This window comes from Barbatula barbatula, assembly GCF_947034865.1.
Source record: "Barbatula barbatula genome assembly, chromosome: 1".
In the NCBI taxonomy this organism is placed as follows: Eukaryota; Metazoa; Chordata; class Actinopteri; order Cypriniformes; family Nemacheilidae; genus Barbatula; species Barbatula barbatula.
Window position 1 is genome coordinate 34,429,236 of NC_136766.1, and position 20,674 is coordinate 34,449,909.

At 41.4% G+C, this 20,674-nt stretch overlaps 1 protein-coding gene across 1 annotated transcript; it reads left to right on the top strand.

Moving 5' to 3' along the window:
- Positions 1–1,124: 1,124 nt before the first annotated feature.
- mex3b (mex-3 RNA binding family member B) lies at positions 1,125–4,938 on the top strand. Its single transcript, XM_079451772.1, has 2 exons — positions 1,125–1,605; positions 2,315–4,938. Exons 1-2 carry the CDS (start codon positions 1,377–1,379, stop codon positions 3,676–3,678), a joined length of 1,593 nt encoding a protein of 530 aa, XP_079307898.1. The 5' UTR covers positions 1,125–1,376; the 3' UTR covers positions 3,679–4,938.
- Positions 4,939–20,674: the final 15,736 nt, after the last annotated feature.

A 20,674-nucleotide genomic window follows, 5' to 3' on the forward strand; every position in this document is an offset into this window, starting at 1 on the left:
CATAAACAAAATCCATGTTTATCCATATACATTTATACTGACCAAATCCTACCGATCCATGTGAAAACGTGCTGCCATCTCAAGGAAATTTGATGTTTTAACACATTTGAGCATCGTTGCTTTCCACGTGTTTGAATGAGAGACGAGCACAGTGGAAGCTGATGTCATTCCGACAGTGAGTTTGGTTTTTTTAACAAATGCATAAAATGACACAAATCTGACGTGCTGTGACTGAAACGTGAATGAGAGAGAAAGAGCCGGGGAGAGAGAGAGCAGGCAAAACCGAGCGTGCATGTCCTGGCATGACGGTCACTCAACACCAAAAATGTTAATAATTATCAAATTAAATCATTATAGATTGTTTTGCCGACTCTGTGTTGGCTCGTGACTGATACGGGTTATACAAAATTGATTTCACCAACCGGAGGTTAATGTGGTTGTTATAATGCTGGTGTATGTGATGCAAAACTCATACGCTCAAATTATTATTGAATTTTTAACCCACAATTGAGAAATATCTAAAAACAGAAAGGATGCATTATTCACTGTCAAGACTGTGGAAAGACTTTGTCTCAAATCAAAAGATGCTTTAAATCCACAATGGCAAAACAGAGAGCAACCTGGCTATTATTGTTATTTTGTTATTGAATGCCATCATACAATTATTTGGGGGTTAGAGACCACCTAAACGTGCAAACTTGATGCCAAAATGTGCCATTAACCAAATCCGTGAATGTGCCAAACCTTTATCGTTGCATTTCAAAACCAATATTATATTGATAAATACTTTGTGCAAAAATTCCAAAGGTGAGGACAATGGTGACGAACAATGGACCGCACTGTACCTGAGTATAATAACATAAATCGACACGTCCATATGAATGCGCACCGTTTTAAGCATCATAAAACAGAACGCAAAAACAATAACTTTAATTCACACAAAAAACGTGTTTAACGAAAGGGCGGGCCGTGCATGAACTCAATCACCTCCCCTTCCATCCAGAATCCGTCCAATCCGCGCGTCGTGTGCAACTCGAAGCGCAGCGCCGCACCGCTCACGCCCCGCCCCGGCCGTCCGGGGTGACGTCATGCGCACATATTCCCCGGTAGCGGCGCGTCTGGCTGCGGCTAGTCAGACCGAAAAGAGCCGAGCGAGTGCACGAGCAGCAAGGGAGGGTGCGCGCTCGAACGGGAATATCGCCACCGCCGGCATTTCAATAACTTCGGGAATATCGCGCATTCCGCGCTCCGGGATTGCACTGATTTCCTCTTTATGCGCATCGTTTGACCGGGGGAGAGGAAAAGCGCCGCGGTGGGGCTCGAGATCCCACCCGTTTCCGTAAGTTTTCCCCTCTTTGTTTGGAGACCTTCCCGAGATGCCCAGCTCGGTGTTCGCAGACATGGAGCGCAACGGCGTCGGGCAGGGGGACGCCCTGGACGACCAGAGAGCCCTGCAGATCGCGCTGGACCAGCTCTCGTCGCTCGGACTGGATACCGATGAAAATTTCTTGTACGACAACGAGCCCAGGAAAAAGAGCGTCAACATGACCGAATGCGTCCCCGTTCCCAGCTCCGAGCACGTTGCGGAGATCGTCGGGAGGCAAGGTAACGTCCCTTTAAACCCGAATACCGTTTTGGAGCGCACGCGGTTGTATAAGCATGCATGATGTTACTGTAATAACGCTGTCATGTAACGTTACGTGATGCGTGTGGCGCGCGTAATGTAGGTTACAGCCTATTTTCAGCCGTACTGCCCTCTTTGCGTCTTAAAAACAAAGGCAAGTAGTTGCAGCATTGGCGTAAAACAAGCTTGTCTGTTTGCGCTTTACTACATCATCGCGCTATATACACAACATCCACTTTTGTCTGTGATGCAGGACCGTTTCCTTAGGCAATGCGTATTTCTTTGTCTCCACGGGTTTTGTTTACACTCCCTGCGCCCTGCGTGTCGATGATATACTTAACCAGGAAACAGTCAGCCTTATTATCTTCTGTATCGATTTGTTCTAGTTTGTATCGGACGCGTAATGGTCGAGGTCGAGTTGTTGACAGCATGATTTGTGCGTTTTGTTGGGTCCAACTCTTATTTCGGCAAGCTACAGCAAATCGAGAAATCTGCGTGCGTTATTTTCTGTGCTATTTTTGACCCCTTATGTCAAGTAGCCGAGCATGTGGTTTGAATTTATGCCACACCAAAAAAATACTGAATTGTCGTCCCCCATGTTATTGCACACCTTGTATTTAGTTTTGTACCCAACGTTGTGTCTCTCCATATGTCTTATTTTTCTTTTGCTTTTTATTTCTTGCACTATAGGTTGCAAAATTAAAGCCCTGCGAGCAAAGACCAATACGTATATAAAAACTCCGGTGCGGGGAGAGGAACCGGTCTTTGTTGTAACGGGCAGGCGGGAGGACGTAGCCATGGCTAGGAGGGAGATCATCTCTGCGGCCGAGCACTTCTCCATGATCAGAGCGTCGCGGAACAAAAACAGCAGTCTGAACGGGACCGCTGCCGTACCCGGTCCGCCCAATCTGCCCGGGCAGACCACCATTCAGGTGCGGGTTCCCTACCGGGTGGTGGGGTTGGTGGTGGGACCCAAGGGGGCCACCATCAAGCGCATCCAGCAGCAGACGCACACCTACATCGTCACGCCCAGCCGGGACAAAGAGCCCGTGTTCGAGGTGACTGGCATGCCCGAGAATGTGGACCGGGCCAGGGAGGAGATCGAAGCACACATCGCCATGCGCACTGGTGGCCTGATCGAATTCACGGACGAGAACGACTTCCACGCCAATGGCACGGATGTGGGGTTTGACCTGCACGGGAACGCCACTCTGTGGAGCAAGCCCAACTCCAGCGCCACGCCCACCTCGGGTCGCAAGCCTTTCTCCAACTACCGAAACGACAGCTCCAGTTCTCTGGGGAGTGCCTCTACCGATTCCTACTTTGGCAACAACAGCAGCTCCCGGCTGGCGGATTACAGCCCCCCCAGCCCCGCCCTAAGCTACACTGCCTCCAGCAACGGCAACAACAACAATAACAATATCAATGCAAACGGCAACGGGTTCGTCTATGGCAGCGAGACCATCTCGCCCGATTGCGCCGATCTGCCCTTCGAGTCCTCGCCGGGATTCGATCCCACCCCCATGCCGCCGGGCCTGATGTGGTCGCAGTATGAGCGCGGCACAGCCACCACGTCTGCCATTTTCTCTGCCAACGCTTCCACCAATGCCAACGGGCTGATGGCCAGCCAGAGGAGGGCCAATGGCACCAGGTTGTCCCCTCCCCCGCACCAAGCCAACAGCGTCTCGGAGCATCCGCTGGCGCGCCGGGTGCGCAGCGATCCGGGCGGGGGCACCCTCAGTTTCCCCGGCTACTCCCCGACAGGGCTGTCCAACGGCATCGCGGCCCTCTCTGGATCCCATCACCGGGGTGTGCCCTCTGACTCCTCCATCTCCTCGTCCTCTTCCTCATCCTCTTCCTCCTCATCCGGGACGAGCCGCAAGGGCAGTCGGGACTGCTCTGTGTGTTTTGAAAGCGAGGTGATCGCGGCCCTGGTGCCCTGTGGCCACAACCTGTTCTGCATGGAGTGTGCCAACCGCATCTGCGAGAGGAACGAGCCCAAATGCCCCGTCTGCCACACTGCAGTTTCTCAGGCTATACGTATATTTTCATAAAATGGACACGCCCCCCCCCCCCCTCGACTACGGGAGCGAGGGAGTCCTCTCGTGGCTTTATAAAACCCTAATAACGTGTGTTATTGTACGTGTATAGACGTATGTATGTAGAGCTGCGGTATCCAAAAAGGGAGAGCCCATCCGGGGCTATGTACTGTAGCTCGGGACAAATATTTTCAACATCTAATGCACGTTTTAAATATTCAAGCCTAGTAATCAATAGTTTTAGGAAACCGTACACATGAAGTTAAGGACAGCGGTGTCGCCCGAGGTACCCTGGTCGACTGTTAGTAAAAACAAGCCTTTTGATGGAATGTACTGGTAGCAGACCTCGAGGTTCTGAAATCTCTTCTGGCAGAAACAAAGACCACAGCTTACGATCAAACGTTTGGGAGGGAGAGAGCAGCATCATATCCTACACGTATATGTATAGATAAACCGGGAGAAATTCCACACAAGTTTTAAATATTCATGACTCATTAATACAAATTGAAGTATTTTATTCTTTTTTTGACTTGAAAGATTATATTTCGTATTGCAAAGATGTTTACAGATATTTTAATTTAAGTTCAGTGAACTTTTTTGTAGCTGGGTTCAAATATCTTTTTATTTTTTAGTATGGCCTTACGGCAACGAACACTGTATTGTTTTAATATCGACGATTGAAACGTGGATGGCAGGCAACTCGGACCACCAACCGTGTATTTGCATTTGAACAGTATTCTGTTGGGATGGAGGACTTCTAGGTTCAGCAAAAAACGAAAACCCCCCGTCTTTCGAATCCGTTTCACCCAGCATATTTTCTATTCAGTAATATAAAGCATATTTTATTCTATATTATTACGAAATGTATAAGTCTTAGTACGTTGGGACAAAAGGAACCGTTTAAGCTTTCTAAAAATTTGTATGGATTAGATTCCAGTGGGTATCACAGAGTTCTGTTGCGCCACTATACGTTTAGGATTTCTATTTTAATACATTTGTTTACCACTTGTTTATGTATATGTAGGTGAAGTTACTTGAGCGTATATGTACTTTATTGAGCAAAGTTTAAAAACAAAGTATATTTTATTTTATGATAAAAGGCCTTTAACCTCATGGTCAAATACTAATATTATATTTGCTGAAACAAGATTTGAAATGTATCAAGAGTTTTATTTTTCTGACATTTAAAGTTCTACATGATAAAGTAAAACTTAAGTAATGGTGCTACTTCATGTTTTTTTTAAGTATTTCTATATAAGTCCAATAAAATGGTACATGAACAATTGTTGTCGCTTGGGTTATTACCAAATTCTGTATCTTACCTGTATTTCTTCTGGTGGAAAGTTTCTTGGCCGTCATTTGCCGTGCCACCCCCGCAGCAGCCTGGGGAAATGTTGTGCCTGGTTCACACCATATTATCCGCGTTCAGATCATATCTGTTGTTTTATTACGGCGTTAAAAACTAAACTAAAAGCCTGCCTAAAATAACTGCACCTCTTCTGAGGGATTTTACAAAAGTGCAGTAGTGATGAAAATATGAATGTCTGGGGTCTTGCATTATGTAAAGTACCGTCTGACAGGGATTTACTTTTGTGTGTTGCTAAAATGATTCTCTCCACACGCCGAGGACAAAGGTTACGCTAATATCAATCCATTGTTTGTGTTTTCTCAATCCAGGGTTTATTCTTTATTGCGTGAAGAAGGATTTGCAGCGTCATGATTTTTTTCGGTGGAAAGACTGACTTATAACATTCGTAGAACGTATAATGATACGTTTAAAGTGGAAAAATTCTGGCTTCACAAACCGGCTCTCATAAACCATACTATTAGGAAACAATTCCAGTGTAAGAAGAAAAGAGCTGACACGTGTAAAATTCAGAACACGCCCTGGGTTACTTTCACAGTTTGACTGATTTTTAAGGTCCTATTTTGGTTCATGTACAGTCCAACAACACGTTTACGCAAGGAACACTACTATTTTGTATACCCTTACTTCTTGACTGACTCTCAAATGATTTGTTCGTAGAATCATCCATCTAATCGCCTCCTTTACGCCAGCCTACTCTTATCTGATTGGTCAGATGGTCTAGTCTGCTGTGATTGGTCTACCGCGAACGAATGAGGCTCACAAGCTAGATTGTTTGGGGAAAAGAGTGAAGTTTTCGCGGGCAGTCCGAGCGAAACGTAGGCGGGGACTATACGTAATGAAGTAAATCTGCGACGGTTCGTGAATCGGCCTCGTTTGTGTGATTCAGTACAGATTTCTTTTTCTAAGCCAATAACTTTGTTATTCATTGACTTTCGGCTTTACAATTTGGCAGACATTCACACACGACAACAATACACACTGCATGCAATATAATTTACATCTTTAACTAAATTAAAATTGATAGGAAGCAAATGTCTTTGGTCTATTTAGATGAGTCCTATGTTTTTGTGTTATGTATAGGGGTGATGTCACATCAATGTAGTGTTTACATGGAGTGTTTGCCTCCATGATGATGGAAATCCACATTAATGTTTAGAAGTTATAGGGTCGACTGATAGAAATATTCTGAAGGTGTATCCCTAGACGATTGGAATTAATTTTGTAAACAAAAATATAGTTGTGCCTACATCATTTATTTTGTTATAAAACTAACATTTCACAAAAAAAGACGTAGATGTAGCATAGATTTCAACAACTTAAATAATGTTGTAAAAAAGCATTTTAGGATGAGATCTCAAAAAGCTGCTTAATAAATTGACGAGAACATTTCTGCAATTTTTTTGATTTACTTTTATTATTTATATAATTATTAAATATATTTATAATATTAAATAAAAAAAATTATTATCAAAACCCTGTTTAAATTATGCCATCTGTTTAACATGATGTAGCCTTTGAAAATTGGGAGTGAGGCTGGTTAAGATTTAAATTAAATCGCACATCTGAAAAAGGGAATAATTAAAAAAAAAATTAAAACGTATTTGTTAAATTTTGTGACGTTCCCTTACGGAGAAGCCACATAAATGCCACATGTACAAAAAAAACCGATTGATTTTAAATCGCACACATTTCTGTGTTTTCCCATGTGATCGCATGTAAAAAAAGCGAAATTCGTGTGGTTTAAAGCTTAAAAGTGTCAGCGTTGGAAAATTCTTGAAAACTGTATCCACCAACCATAATTTACCCTAGTTTTTCACAAGTTCTGGCACAGTCCATATGTGAAAGTGTCAGAATCCAGGAAAAATCCAGAATTCCCGGCCAAATGATCTCTCCGGCGGCATCGTATTCCCATCCCTCTGCTCCCCTAGCTAATCAAACCGCTGGATCTAAGAAGGAAACTGAGATAGAGAATACTTGTGGCCGTATCCCCCAGCAGCGCGCGCTGGATGTGACGCTGACGGTTTTGTAGGAAGGAGGTCATTATCTATTTTTAAATCTCCAACTTGAGCCGTTTGAGTTGGGAGCTTGTCCAGGCCGCCGTTTCACTGCTCTGCCTCGCATCTGCCATCCGCGACCAAAAAAAAATCTGTTTTGTTTTTTATTCAACCTTGCCGGTTTAAGAGGAAGGGATTGATCGTCTTTGTCTTCATTGGGGCTTGGCTCTTTATGCAGTCATCTTTAATTCATGAGACACAGTGGTTGTCATTGTGTGCTGAAGTGGGTTGGCTCTCATTTGATTTGACTCCTTGCACCTGACAGTGCGCTGCCGCTTGCTAACTAGCATCCAGGATTTCTGTCAGCGTGCGGCATCTCGTGAGACCGCCAGACGCAGCGTTCCTGCTAACAGGCCTCCTTCATCATCATACTATACAGCCTATACGTCCAACCACTGTCAACTTTAACAACTTAATTGGCCCTAAATTACTTCTCGGAGTCCCCGGAAAGCTTTTGAAATCAAAAGAGCAATTGGTCACAACTCCACGAGGTTTTCGCTGAAAGAAAAACTATTCAAATGACAGCAATTAGCCTTTTGGGACCATGCAGGATGACTGGTGACGTGGTAAGCATCTGGTAGATGACCAATAAAAACAGGACACGTTTTAAAAGTGAAAAGTGTACACCAGTTCAGTTGGGTTTAGATCAAATGCATCCATTTCCCTATATTTCTGTATGTTGAGTGTGTGTTTATGGACATTTTTGACATTTCATACTGTATTACGATTAGTCATGGGAGGTGTGGAATCACTGGCACAGCACATGGCATCGTAGACTAGCTTTAAGCTAACGAGCTTAAAGATAACACTTAAAGATGTGATAGCTTCGCTTCTGAAACAAAACGTTTACCAAAAAAAAACACTTTCTTTTGATCCACTTCTAAGCAATGCGTGCATCAACAAAGATAAAAAAATCCCACAATGCATTGCGACAGACTGAGTAAAAGCAGTACACTAAGCTTTGGCCAGAGCCTTCCGGAAAACTCTAAAAGTGTGTTGTAAACATTTATCAGCGTGGTTTCGTGCACACCAAAAACAAGTCCATAGTTGGCTTTCGTCTTTGCTTATTGCAAAAAGAGAGTGAGTGATTTTTTAATAATTGATTTACGTTTAAGTGCACAGCTCGAGTGTAAAATGGTGGTGTAGCGTGACTGTGACCTTACGAAAGGTGCAGATGCCCCTCACTCACACCACTGAGCGATAGCCGTTATGCATTTACCATCGATTTCCTTTAAGTTAGTTAGGATGTACAGCAGGCACGGCTCTATATGATATAACTGATGCTGTGTGTTATATACCTATAAGAAAGGTATAAATAATAAAATAAAAATTTTAGGAAAACATACAATACAAATAAATAAAATATGAAATCATTTTAAGTGAGTATTCCTTTTAGACTTTACATTAAATCCACACCAGACGTGACGCGACATGCAAAAAAACATTACTAATGTAGAATCAATTATAGTTCGTCGCATATCTGCATTGTGGCCAGTATGGAAAAACTCTATAACATGGAAAAGATAGCTTTGTGGTTGTTATCTTAACGTATTCAGAAACGACAATATAATGAAACAAATGATCAAAAGACTTTTCATTTTGTATTTTTTACAGCCAATTGAATTTGAGTTTCTTTGTCACTAAAGCAGGAAGTGTCCTCAAGATCTCTTTCTTTTATCCAAAGAAGGTGACGCATGTCCCTTGCTTGACCTGGGGGTTTCTAGTGCATCAGAAGTTTCAGCTTGTTCCGTGGCCGATGCGAAGAAGTGTGTCTTTTGAAGTTTTGATTTGTATGCTTTAGACACGAAAAGCAATATTTGGGTGCGCAGCTTGAATCCTGTAATTTGATGTCTGATGAGGCCTGTCTTTATGGACACAGAGGTGCACCCCAAACCTCCGAGCGACAGAACTGATGGTATGTTTCTCATTGTTTTCTCATTAGAATGTAAGAAAGCGTTCGTAGGAGCGAACCACGGGTTGGTTGATTCGGCTTGTCACACCAACTTGAGTGTGTTTTGACAGTTTCAAATGGCCGAGGGGTAATTTGCAAACAAAATTTAACTGCTAAAGTTGGAAAATGAACAGAAAGACGCATTAGCTATGATCTAAACACTTGTTAGCTCCCTACGTAAGTAGCATGTTCTGACATCGTAGCAGAAACATCATGGAGGCTGTTGCCTTCTAAGGTACCTTTTTGTGGCCAACATCTAATGCAGCAAAGAGCAATCCCATAATGCATTGCAATGACCTCAGTACAAATCAATGAATTTAAATTCATTGTATGACTTTAAAAATGCATTCATCAAATGAAAATTGATCATGTTATCCAATTTATCTGTTAGCAACATGCTAACGCTAAGCTATCAAAATCCATCTCCTGTACATTATGTGATTGTATACCGCATGGACTTGCTGCTACGCTGCTCACCGGGTTCCAGTCGTGCAATTTGACTTTGAAGAAGTCTTATTATGGCAGCACCTTTGAAATCGTCCCGATTATATCCTTAATAAACCCTGATAGTCAGATTTAGAACACACATCCTTCCCCTCCGAGAGAGTAAGATTGCCCTAAATCTAGGGGAAAATGAGCGCGGTTTTGCTAATTTCTTTGTCAGCACGGTCCAACGCACTCTAAATGAATTGTGTTTTCTCTGCGGAGGCCGCTCAGGAGAAGATAAAGCAGCTCTTACGCTTTTCCTCCAGGTTAGCGGAGCCGGGAGCTTTAAGACAAAAGCGTTTCCATCCCACAGGTTTTTAGCACCGAAGATTAACTAAAGGAAGGTTTTTCCACATAGAATTGTGGAGCCATTTTATTCCGTGGAATTAAACGTAACGCAACATTCGGACGTTACAAAGCTTTCTTGAAAACACAATTCCGGCATGCTCCCCTAATTTAAGTGCAAGGGCCCATTTGAAAACAGATGAACCCTCCATTAGGTCATATGAAACTCCTCCATTTCCCTGAATTAGCCAGATGCAATTTTATGACAGAGGGCATCGTGGGTCAGTAGAAGAAGACTTGCGCTTATCCTATAATCAGTTGAAGTCATCTCTGAGCAGATAAGCTCTTGCACTCCACGGCAAAGTGCTTCCCAGGAAATATGATTAGATCCAAGCACATGTAGCTCGCAGCGCTAAGGTTGCTTTATTTGAGCTCTTATGTAATGCTGTACGCGCGTCAGCTGTGCGGAGAAGAAGGCCGTTAATAACTGGGAATGAGATGCAGGGACGAGACAAAAGAAGCTAATGAAATAAAAGTCTAGCTGCTGGGCGCGTTTTTTAACGCCGAAGCCTTTTGTTTCTCTTGCTGAGGGATTTTTATGCAAAAAGTGCAATTAGGTAGGCGTCATAACTCTCAAGATTAGTAATTACTGACTCATCTCTCCAGAGGACCTGGAAATTAATCGGGGGAGAAAAAAATATTTTGTTTTGCTACATATCGCCTCGGGCTACCCAAACTCTTTCGAAGCTTTTCATCTTTGCCAATTACGTGGTATTTTATCCGCTTTGTTCACTATTTTGCTAGCGTATTTCAAGAATTGTTCGCGAATGTGGTTGCGTTTCAATATATTAGAAATCAAAGTGACCACGTTAAAGCCTCTTGATGCTGACGCTGAGCTTTAAAATGGTTCTGTCTCCATGACTGAGGTCATTTTCTCTGGTCTGTGGCGTTTTGGTCTTCAGGTTTGAGGTGGAAGGAGAAAAATGTTTTACCTATAAAGCCAACATTAGAATCAAATTAGACCTGACTTTCTCAATGTACGATTCATGGTTTTTCAAATGAAAAGCTGGATTCCGGACCAAATCCTTCTTATGTTTTCAAAACATACCCTACAACCACCCAGTGTTCCATATATTTTTAAAGTTCTCAGTTGGTCTTTCACCCTATTATTTGTGTGATCTTCATTCCTCTACTAGACCATGTGGGTATGTGAACAAATTTGGGTAAAAGGACTTTGCTATCGCTATCAATTGAAGGGTGATCGTGCATGTGGGTAACGCTTTAAATTACGTACTTATACCGTAAATTTTATACCGTAAATTCAGTTTTCTTACGCAGTTCTTTGTGGATTGTATATCTGGTTGCTACCCCCTTTATTACCCGAATTGATATTTTGTTCCCTTATACCTACACGTAGGTACACTATAGTTACCAAAACTTACACCGTAAAATCAGTCTATTTACGCAGTACTTTGAGGGTCGTAATCTAAAGCGTTACCTGCATTTGCTTCTGTAGGACCTACATTTTGGAACAAGCGTTTTGAAATCTTTTATTCTTTACCTTTTGAATATATTTCACTGTCACTCAAATACACAGTTTCGGTCTTGAAGGTGAAGATCTTAACAGAATAAAAACCACTCATTACTTTTTCTACATAATTTCTAACTTTGTATTTGAGAGGCTTACACCTTTCCAATGATCTATAGTTTGAAGATATTAGAAATACATTTTTTAAATACGAAAGCAAACTTAAGTGTTCCTCTGAGAGAGCAGTGTGGTTTCACATCGGAACTGATCCATAGACACTACATCAGTATGTTGTTGAACCGCAAAACTTTTGCTCACAACCACATGTTTTATTGCCACCGTGAATTGGCTTAAATTGACGTTTTTATTATCCGTCTGTCATCAGAATCATGTTTTTGGTCTGGCGGTGCGTGTTTAAATCCGGTGGCGGTGTTGTGCTGGGACAACAATCCCAGTGATCCCTTAAACTCTCTGTTAACTGATGACAAGAGTCACTGTGTTTGACATGTTACCCAGAATACTCGTATTAATCCCCATCACAATGGCACGATGCTATGGAGATAAGCCTCTGAGCTTCAGTAATGATTTTCATCCCCAAACAAACACTGATAACATTAACTCATTGTTACAGGGATAAAGTGGCAGATTACCGACTGGCTTTATGTAAAGTCAACTGCATTTGGTTTTCATTGCGCAATATGAACATTAAACCAAAGAAGCTTGATCGGGGCGATCAGTGTCGGTTTGATTTGAGTAAAGTCCCACTCCTAAATATTTAAAGCCTGAGACGCACACCACACAGGCGGTTAGCTAACATCTGGCTGTTTTGAGTATCGGCTGGCCTAGTCGCAGTGTTCTGCACAGTTTTCATTAGCTGGACCCAGAAGATGGGATTTTGGCATGCTGAATCGAAATCAGCTAAAATTTAGTTCGCTCAAAACTCATCCCAAAGTCTTTAAATGTGCCACAGATATGAAGCCACTTAGTTTTTTGGCTTGTGGAGGACCAACGTGCATTTACTTTCCTAAGCATTCATACTTATTTTCACCCGGCAGATGGAAAAACATCTATAGACTTTGAGAGATATGAGCCAGGTAGAAAGCACAATATCACAGAAATTGACTTGGGCCATTCCACCGAATCCGTGACATTTATGTCCACACGCCATTAATGTATAAAAACGAATCAAAAACTGCATTTGTTATATGTCCCTACTATCTGTCATTATTCTTAACCCCAGGGTGACCACCCGTCCCGCTTTGCATTGTACCACACTTTTTCACCCCTTGTCCCGCACGTTGCATATTGAGAAAATGTCCCACATTTTCATCAGTTTTCACCAGTGTTGGCTTAAGTCACAAACGCGTTCTTTTAACCGAAATGCACACAAGACGCTTGTTTGCAGCTTTGTTTGTTCAACTATTTAACAGCGCTGTGCATTTAACATCCCAGTCTGCAAGTCTAGCTTTTATCCAGTGGTGAGAAGACAGCAGTGAATTCAGTCATCAAGAGGCTGCGACGTCCGTGAATCAAACTGTCAACTTGCTGGATAAGTCACTAAAACATCCTAAACTGATTTGCAAATAATGAAATGCATTATTATACATTACATTTTAAAAGAGAAACTATTTTTCATTATTCGTCTGTAAATCCCTCAAAAATCTTATTTGTTTTTTGCATTTTTGTGTCATTCCATATTCCACCTATGCTTAAAAATAGGTTTTCATAAAAAGAGTATAATATTTTAGATCGTGTCCCCTGGTGTTCAGTCAGTCCTGTTACCCAAACATCCTGAAAAACGTTCTACAAGACATATTAAGAGCAGATCGTTTCATCATCAGTCTCCTAAAGGCCATGTGAAAAACCTTTTTTTATTCTTTGATATTTTAGCTCTGACCGGAGAGGAGATATTTGGCAAATCATTCGAATTTGCTCAATTTCCTCATATTATTGGCATGTGCGCCATGTGGTTTAATTTCATGTATTTGTTAAATAGAAAAATCCAACCATCTTCCATCTAAAAAACTTTTTAAAAAAAAATAGAAATAGGAGATCATTCAGCAAATGGCACCCATTCCTAGAATGACCCTTAAAAACAACCACCTAAAGACCCAACAACATTGTAACATCCTAGTGACCACCTACAGCACCTCAACACATCAACACTGTGCACTATATCTAATTCAGTGTTGCTGCGTTGTGTGTACGTGATAGGTGTGGCTACGCAGAGACGCGTACCCGCGTAAGGTCCGACGCAGAAGTAAAAAATGCCTTTAACATCGAGCAACCCAGAACAGCTTAGCAATGCCTTAGCAACCCTGCAGAACACCCTAGCAACCCCATAGAAACGTCTTAGTGTTGTGACAGTGACTTCTGAATGGCAAGCACCACTCAATGTGTTTAAGAAGTCTTACTCTTATGCTTATTGTCATGTGAATAATGCTAAATAGAACAATGCAACAATGACCAGTAACTTGGCCAGATGTAGATCAAACAAGATACAGAGAGAGAGAGAAAGAGAGAGAGAGAGAGAGAAAGACAGAGAGAGAGAGAAAACAAATACTCTGCAGACAGCAGACAGGCTATGGAAGTGTCAGAAGTGTTTGGTTTGTTAGTGCGCGAGATGGCTCTGTGTGTTTGTGTCTCATTCACACCTCAAGCTGCCTTCAGATCAAAAGCACATCCCATTGCCTGTTTCCCCTCCAGCCTGTCGCTTCTCACTGTGGTCTCGCCGCTGCCTCACTGCTCATCTGTGTTCATCACACCAGCGTTCATCTACTTTAAATGCCAAATTATCCACTAAATTATAAAACATTTAGTGGCTTTGCCATTTTACATGAACAAAGTTGTGTTGACATCTGACATTTAAATGTCTTTGGGATTAAACGTGTGTTCTTTATAACATATTTTTGACATGAAATTATACAAAGCACCATGTCAAACCTCAAAGTCCTTTATTGTCATGTTAAAAAAATACTTTGCACAAGTAAGGTGTCAATCTTTGGGTAGACAGCGAATCGATTCGGTTTTCGATTGGATTCAAAAACGATTTCTGCCATTTCACAACGAATCAATTCCATTCAAATTACAATGTAAATCGATTCAATTCAATTTGATTCACCATGAAATTCAAATTATTGGTTCAGAACAAACAAAAAATGGCTAGCCGATATAATAAGACACACTAGGAACAGAAAAGAGAATACATTGTAAATTGTATGCAAATTTAGGCAAAAACAACCAAAAAATGTTGAAATTTAGAAAGTGAAATAATTAAACAAAAATATAAAAACAATAAACACATTTTTTTATCAAGGCATTTTGTTTTGTCAATAATTAAACAATTAGATTCATGTCATTTTAACAATATTTTTATACTGTAAATCTATATCTATATTCAACAAGTAAATAAAATGACAATGTAGCAATGAACAGATACGGCGATATGTGACCTCACAGAGTGTATTTATTAAAAACACATTGTGTTGTCACCAATCCCAGTGTTCGTACAGGTTTCGGAAAGTTTTTTTGATCATGAAAAATCGCTACGTAACAATTTTTCTTTGTCCTTTATTGGATAATTCTCCCAGAAAAGCACACGGCACGACCACGCATCAACCAAAATGAGCCGGAGAAGAAGCATCACTTTTGTGCAGGAGAGAGAGAGTTCATGAAGTTCAGCTGTGTTATTTGGGCGATGAATGTTATATAAACGGTGGATATAACGCAGGATTTAGAGATCGTTTGAAACGTATAGATGGAGCGGCGTTCCCAGCACTAACAATGCTTGACATGAACCGCACGCGGTAAGTGAAACTGATGTCTGTGTTTTGTTGTCAATGTGTGCGAACGTGCTTTAGTTCCGCCTCCTCCCCGCGCGCGCGCGTCGCATGTTTAGGAAGACAATCGTACAGCTGTACCTGTCTCGTATAAATGTGATCAAACTAAAGACTGATATTTGAAGGGAACGATACTATTCTGTAATCACTCAAGATTAACGTGAGACATGCTGAAACTGCCTGAGTAATGGCCGCTTTAAGACGTTACGGTGAGAAATAACTTTGTTCTTGGAAGACAGAATGCATGCGGAAGATGCATGCGCCGAATCCCAGCTAAAGCTCCTGACCTTCAAACCGCTATCGCTCTTGAAAGAAGATGAATAATTCGGCTCTGCTAATTAGTTTACTCAAATGACTTTTCCTTCCATCATCTGAAGAGATTTCTTTTCATTTACCAACGAATTAGCCCCAAAAGCAAAAGGTCATCTTCAGCAATGGAAGTGTTTACTCAAAATATTTTATCTCTTCAATGCTTTGAAGGACTTTCGTTTTATCAAGAACTCTCCGGTTTTCATCGGGCTCTCGAATTGACTCTAGAACTGTTGCAAATGTTCAATTATAGCAACTTTGGTTTATTGGTTTCGGGGACTTTTTTTGGGAGATATCCGTCTTTTTCACATGAGACAGATTTGAAACGCAGATGAATAGAAAGATATTTTGAAGAATGTTGACTACCATAGGAAACCATTCATATTTTGAAGAATTTAGGAAAGCAAATAGTTATTTGACTACTAAATGTCCCTATGAATGATGTCACAGAACTGAGAATTGCCAACATTCTTCCAAATATCTTCCTTTGTGTCAGCAGAACAAAGACATTTATACAGGTTTAAATCAACTTATTTGGGGGGTTATTTCTGTGATTTTTCTTTCTTATGTAAAATCTTGAGTGTGTTTTGTACATGGAGCAATAGATTATGCAAAGAACTGCCTGAACCAAATCGGTCACTTTTGAGATGTGGAATTTCAATGAGGATATAGACCGAGGACAAAGTCTCATGTGATACCCATGTATGTTCCTGTTCTCTTTATCTGTAACAAATGTTACTCAATTTACACTCCTTTAAGACGTCAGCTGCCACAGATATTCGCTCCATCACCCCTTTCTTCTCACGGAGCACTAATCTAGCTGTTCACCCTGCTTCCTCCCACTGTTAAAACACCGCAGTCGCTCCTTTGATCTAACAGTGCTATTTGCCTCACAATACTCCTCCGTCTCGGGCCATCTCTTGTGTTTAGGGCTCTTTGTGTGATCAACCCCCGCTTCTGTCTTCAGTTAATTCTGAGGATCGTTGTGTACACATTCACGACCTGAAGAGCTCCAATAAAATCTACAAACTAAGATGGAAAAGCCGCTATTTATACTTATACAAACGTTTGAACTTACTAGCATTAGGTCGCTGTTTTGTTTTAATAATGACAGATTCTACTAAATGAAGCCATTTTTACATCAATGGCCAACCCCGAGGATTAGCAACACAGACTTTTGTCAATATCAAAAAAATAAAGTTGTCAAATTTCAAATACAAATTGCATTTATTTGCAGAAAATGTAAACTGGACAAAAAGGTGAAAATAACAGAAAATACGCGCTGTACTGGAATGACCACAATACATCTAGAAATGATGATTAAATCAAAAATAGGAACGGTCTCTTAATTTTTTCCTGTGGCTGTACTTTCTATATATTTATTATTAAAGATGTTTTATTGGTGGTGTACCAATGTCCCTTGACGATCAGGATCCAGCATGATTATTGAAAACTGATACTATTCTATTTCTTACTAATATAATCTTAACCCCCCCCCCCCGACTGACATAATGCTATCACGCATTAAGAAATGACCCACATGAAAACAATACATATAAAACTATTATACACATTATATAATTATCTTGAACCTTACTATATATGTAAGTACACTAGAGTATTACAGTTAATCCATTTTCTGTAGTTAATATAAATGTAGTGTAGAACAGTACTTGTAGTCTATAGTGTATGTATGTACTACAGTAAATATACTATTGTAGTACATAGTATGCTAAGTAATTTTCATGTTGGGTAGTGAACAACATAGAAAAATATTACAAAAATATTTTGATGGTAAATAATGTATTACAAAATTGATATTATGAAATAAAAATTGCCCAAAGGTGTTTTTAAAGTTAAGGGTGTAGTAATGATCTTTGCCTGTCAATACTGAGTGTTTTTGTGCTTTTCCGCCATTTTTTTTGCGTATACCACGAGGCATGTGTGCTGGAATGAGACATATTTACACACACAGAATCATACTACACAAACTATGTGCTTATTGATTTTCCCTTGTTTTCTTTTACATAAGCCCCGACTCGCAGCTCCAGGCAGAGTGACTGATGTAAATATAGACCGAAAACTTGGCTGTATCCGAGCCAGAGAAAGCGCACCGTTGAGTCCTGACAACCGTCTTCTCTGAGTTCTGCTTACTGCATTTATACAGCTGACATCCGTGAGTTCACAAACAATCTGTGCCAAGTCTGAAGCTGGAGGCATGAAAGGTGACATCTGGTGAACGCCAGCAGTGAGTTTCGAGCGCGGTGGAGGAGTTTGGAGAACTCGGGAGAACTTTAGAGAAGTGGAAGGCCTTCAGCGGTGCAGGGCAGTGCAGCTGCAGGCGATGGATGTTTGGAACAGATACTTTTTGATGCCTCCTGTGAATGCTTCACAAGAAGGTGTTTTTGTTTTCTGCACGCTGAGACGTTGCTCTCGCTCTATTGACTCCATATCTTCACATACACCGCTCTTACAAATATTCAATTCAATTTTATTTATTTAAATATAACACAATGATTTCCCAAATAGCAAAGATGTTTGATTGAGTGTTGAATTAATAAGCGATTCAACATTGATTTATAAGAATACGGTTTATTTATGAAATAAAAACATAATATACAAAATGTTTTTGTAAATATAAGGGCTATCAATAAATGTGATTAATATTTAATGATTTTGTTTCTAATGCTCTTTAAGCATCCATGATGACCAGAACGTTAAAAATAATAACATAAGACTGTGATATACATGCACCCATGTATTTTCTCCTGGAATGCGATTATAAGCATCTTCCTGAGAAATGTAGCCTTCCGTTTAAACGGAGATGTTGGTGCCAGAGAAGGTTGCCAGTATTTAGGCTGGTGATGTTTTGCATTCCAGTCGTCAGGTTGTTGTTCGACCTCAGCTCGCAGGGCTGTAATGCATGAAAGCTAATGAGTTCACTGCCAGAGAGGTCTTGATCAATTATTAACAGCGCTTAGAGTATCACTGTCATAACTCTACTCAGCTTTACTTCCGTTTCCTACAAAGCACATCTGCTGCCATTTGATAGAGCAAAGACTCACCTTTCCTGTCATGGCCTCACCACTCATTGTCCTGTCCTTCATATGCTATATACTTCTCACTGTAAACATTCCCTGCCCTGTTCCTCCTCCTATTCCACGTTCTTCCTGTCACTGTAAACATTTCCTGCCGCAATCTTCCTCTCACTGTAAACATTTCTTGCCGCAATCGTCCTGTCACTGTAAACATTCCCTGCCCTGTTCCTCCTCCTATTCTACGTTCTTCCTCTCACTGTAAACATTTCCTGCTGCAATCTTCCATTCACTGTAAACATTCCCTGCCCTGTTCCTCCTCCTATTCCACGTTCTTCCTCTCACTGTAAACATTTCCTGCTGCAATCTTCCATTCACTGTAAACATTCCCTGCCCTGTTCCTCCTCCTATTCCACGTTCTTCCTCTCACTGTAAACATTTCCTGCTGCATTCTTCCTCTCACTGTAAACATTTCCTGCCGCAATCTTCCTGTCACTCTAAACATTTCCTGCTGCAATCTTCCTGTCACTGTATACAATTCCTGCCGCAATCTTCCTGTCACTGTCAACATTTCCAGCGGCAATCTTCCTGTCACTGTAAACATTTCCTGCTGCAATCTTCCTGTCACTGTATACAATTCCTGCCGCAATCTTCCTCTCACTGTAAACATTTCCTGCGGCAATCTTCCTGTCACTGTAAACATTTCCTGCTGCAATCTTCCTGTCACTGTATACAATTCCTGCCGCAATCTTCCTGTCACTGTCAACATTTCCAGCGGCAATCTTCCTCTCACTGTAAACATTTCCTGCGGCAATCTTCCTGTCACTGTAAACATTTCCTGCTGCAATCTTCCTGTCACTGTAAACATTTCCAGCGGCAATCTTCCTCTCACTGTAAACATTTCCTGCGGCAATCTTCCTGTCACTGTAAACATTTCCAGCGGCAATCTTCCTGTCACTGTAAACATTTCCTGCTGCAATCTTCCTGTCACTGTAAACATTTCCAGCGGCAATCTTCCTCTCACTGTAAACATTTCCTGCGGCAATCTTCCTGTCACTGTAAACATTTCCAGCGGCAATCTTCCTCTCACTGTAAACATTTCCTGCGGCAATCTTCCTGTCACTGTAAACATTTCCTGCCGCAATCTTACTGTCACTGTAAACATTTCCTGCTGCAATCTTCCTGTCACTGTATACAATTCCTGCCGCAATCTTCCTGTCACTGTCAACATTTCCAGCGGCAATCTTCCTCTCACTGTAAACATTTCCTGCTGCAATCTTCCTGTCACTGTATACAATTCCTGCCGCAATCTTCCTGTCACTGTCAACATTTCCAGCGGCAATCTTCCTCTCACTGTAAACATTTCCTGCCGCAATCTTCCTGTCACTGTAAACATTTCCTGCTGCAATCTTCCTGTCACTGTATACAATTCCTGCCGCAATCTTCCTGTCACTGTCAACATTTCCAGCGGCAATCTTCCTGTCACTGTAAACATTTCCTGCTGCATTCTTCCTCTCACTGTATACAATTCCTGCCGCAATCTTCCTGTCACTGTCAACATTTCCAGCGGCAATCTTCCTGTCACTGTAAACATTTCCTGCTGCATTCTTCCTCTCACTGTATACAATTCCTGCCGCAATCTTCCTCTCACTGTAAACATTTCCTGCGGCATTCTTCCTGTCACTGTAAACATTTCCTGCTGCAATCTTCCTGTCACTGTAAATATTTCCTGCCGCAATCTTCCTCTCACTGTAAACATTTCCTGCCGCATTCTTCCTTTCACTGTAAAAATTTCCTGCTGCAATCTTCCTGTCACTGTAACCAATTCCTGCTGCATTCTTCCTCTCACTGTAAACATTTCCTGCTGCAATCTTCCTGTCACTGTAAACAATTCCTGCTGCATTCTTCCTCTCACTGTAACCAATTCCTGCTGCAATCTTCCTGTCACTGTAAAACATTTCCTGCTGCAATCTTCCTCTCACTGTAACCAATTCCTGCCGCAATCTTCCTGTCACTGTAAACATTTCCTGCTGCATTCTTCCTCTCACTGTAAACATTTCCTGCTGCAATCTTCCTGTCACTGTAAACATTTCCTGCTGCATTCTTCCTCTCACTGTAAACATTTCCTGCTGCATTCTTCCTCTCACTGTAAACA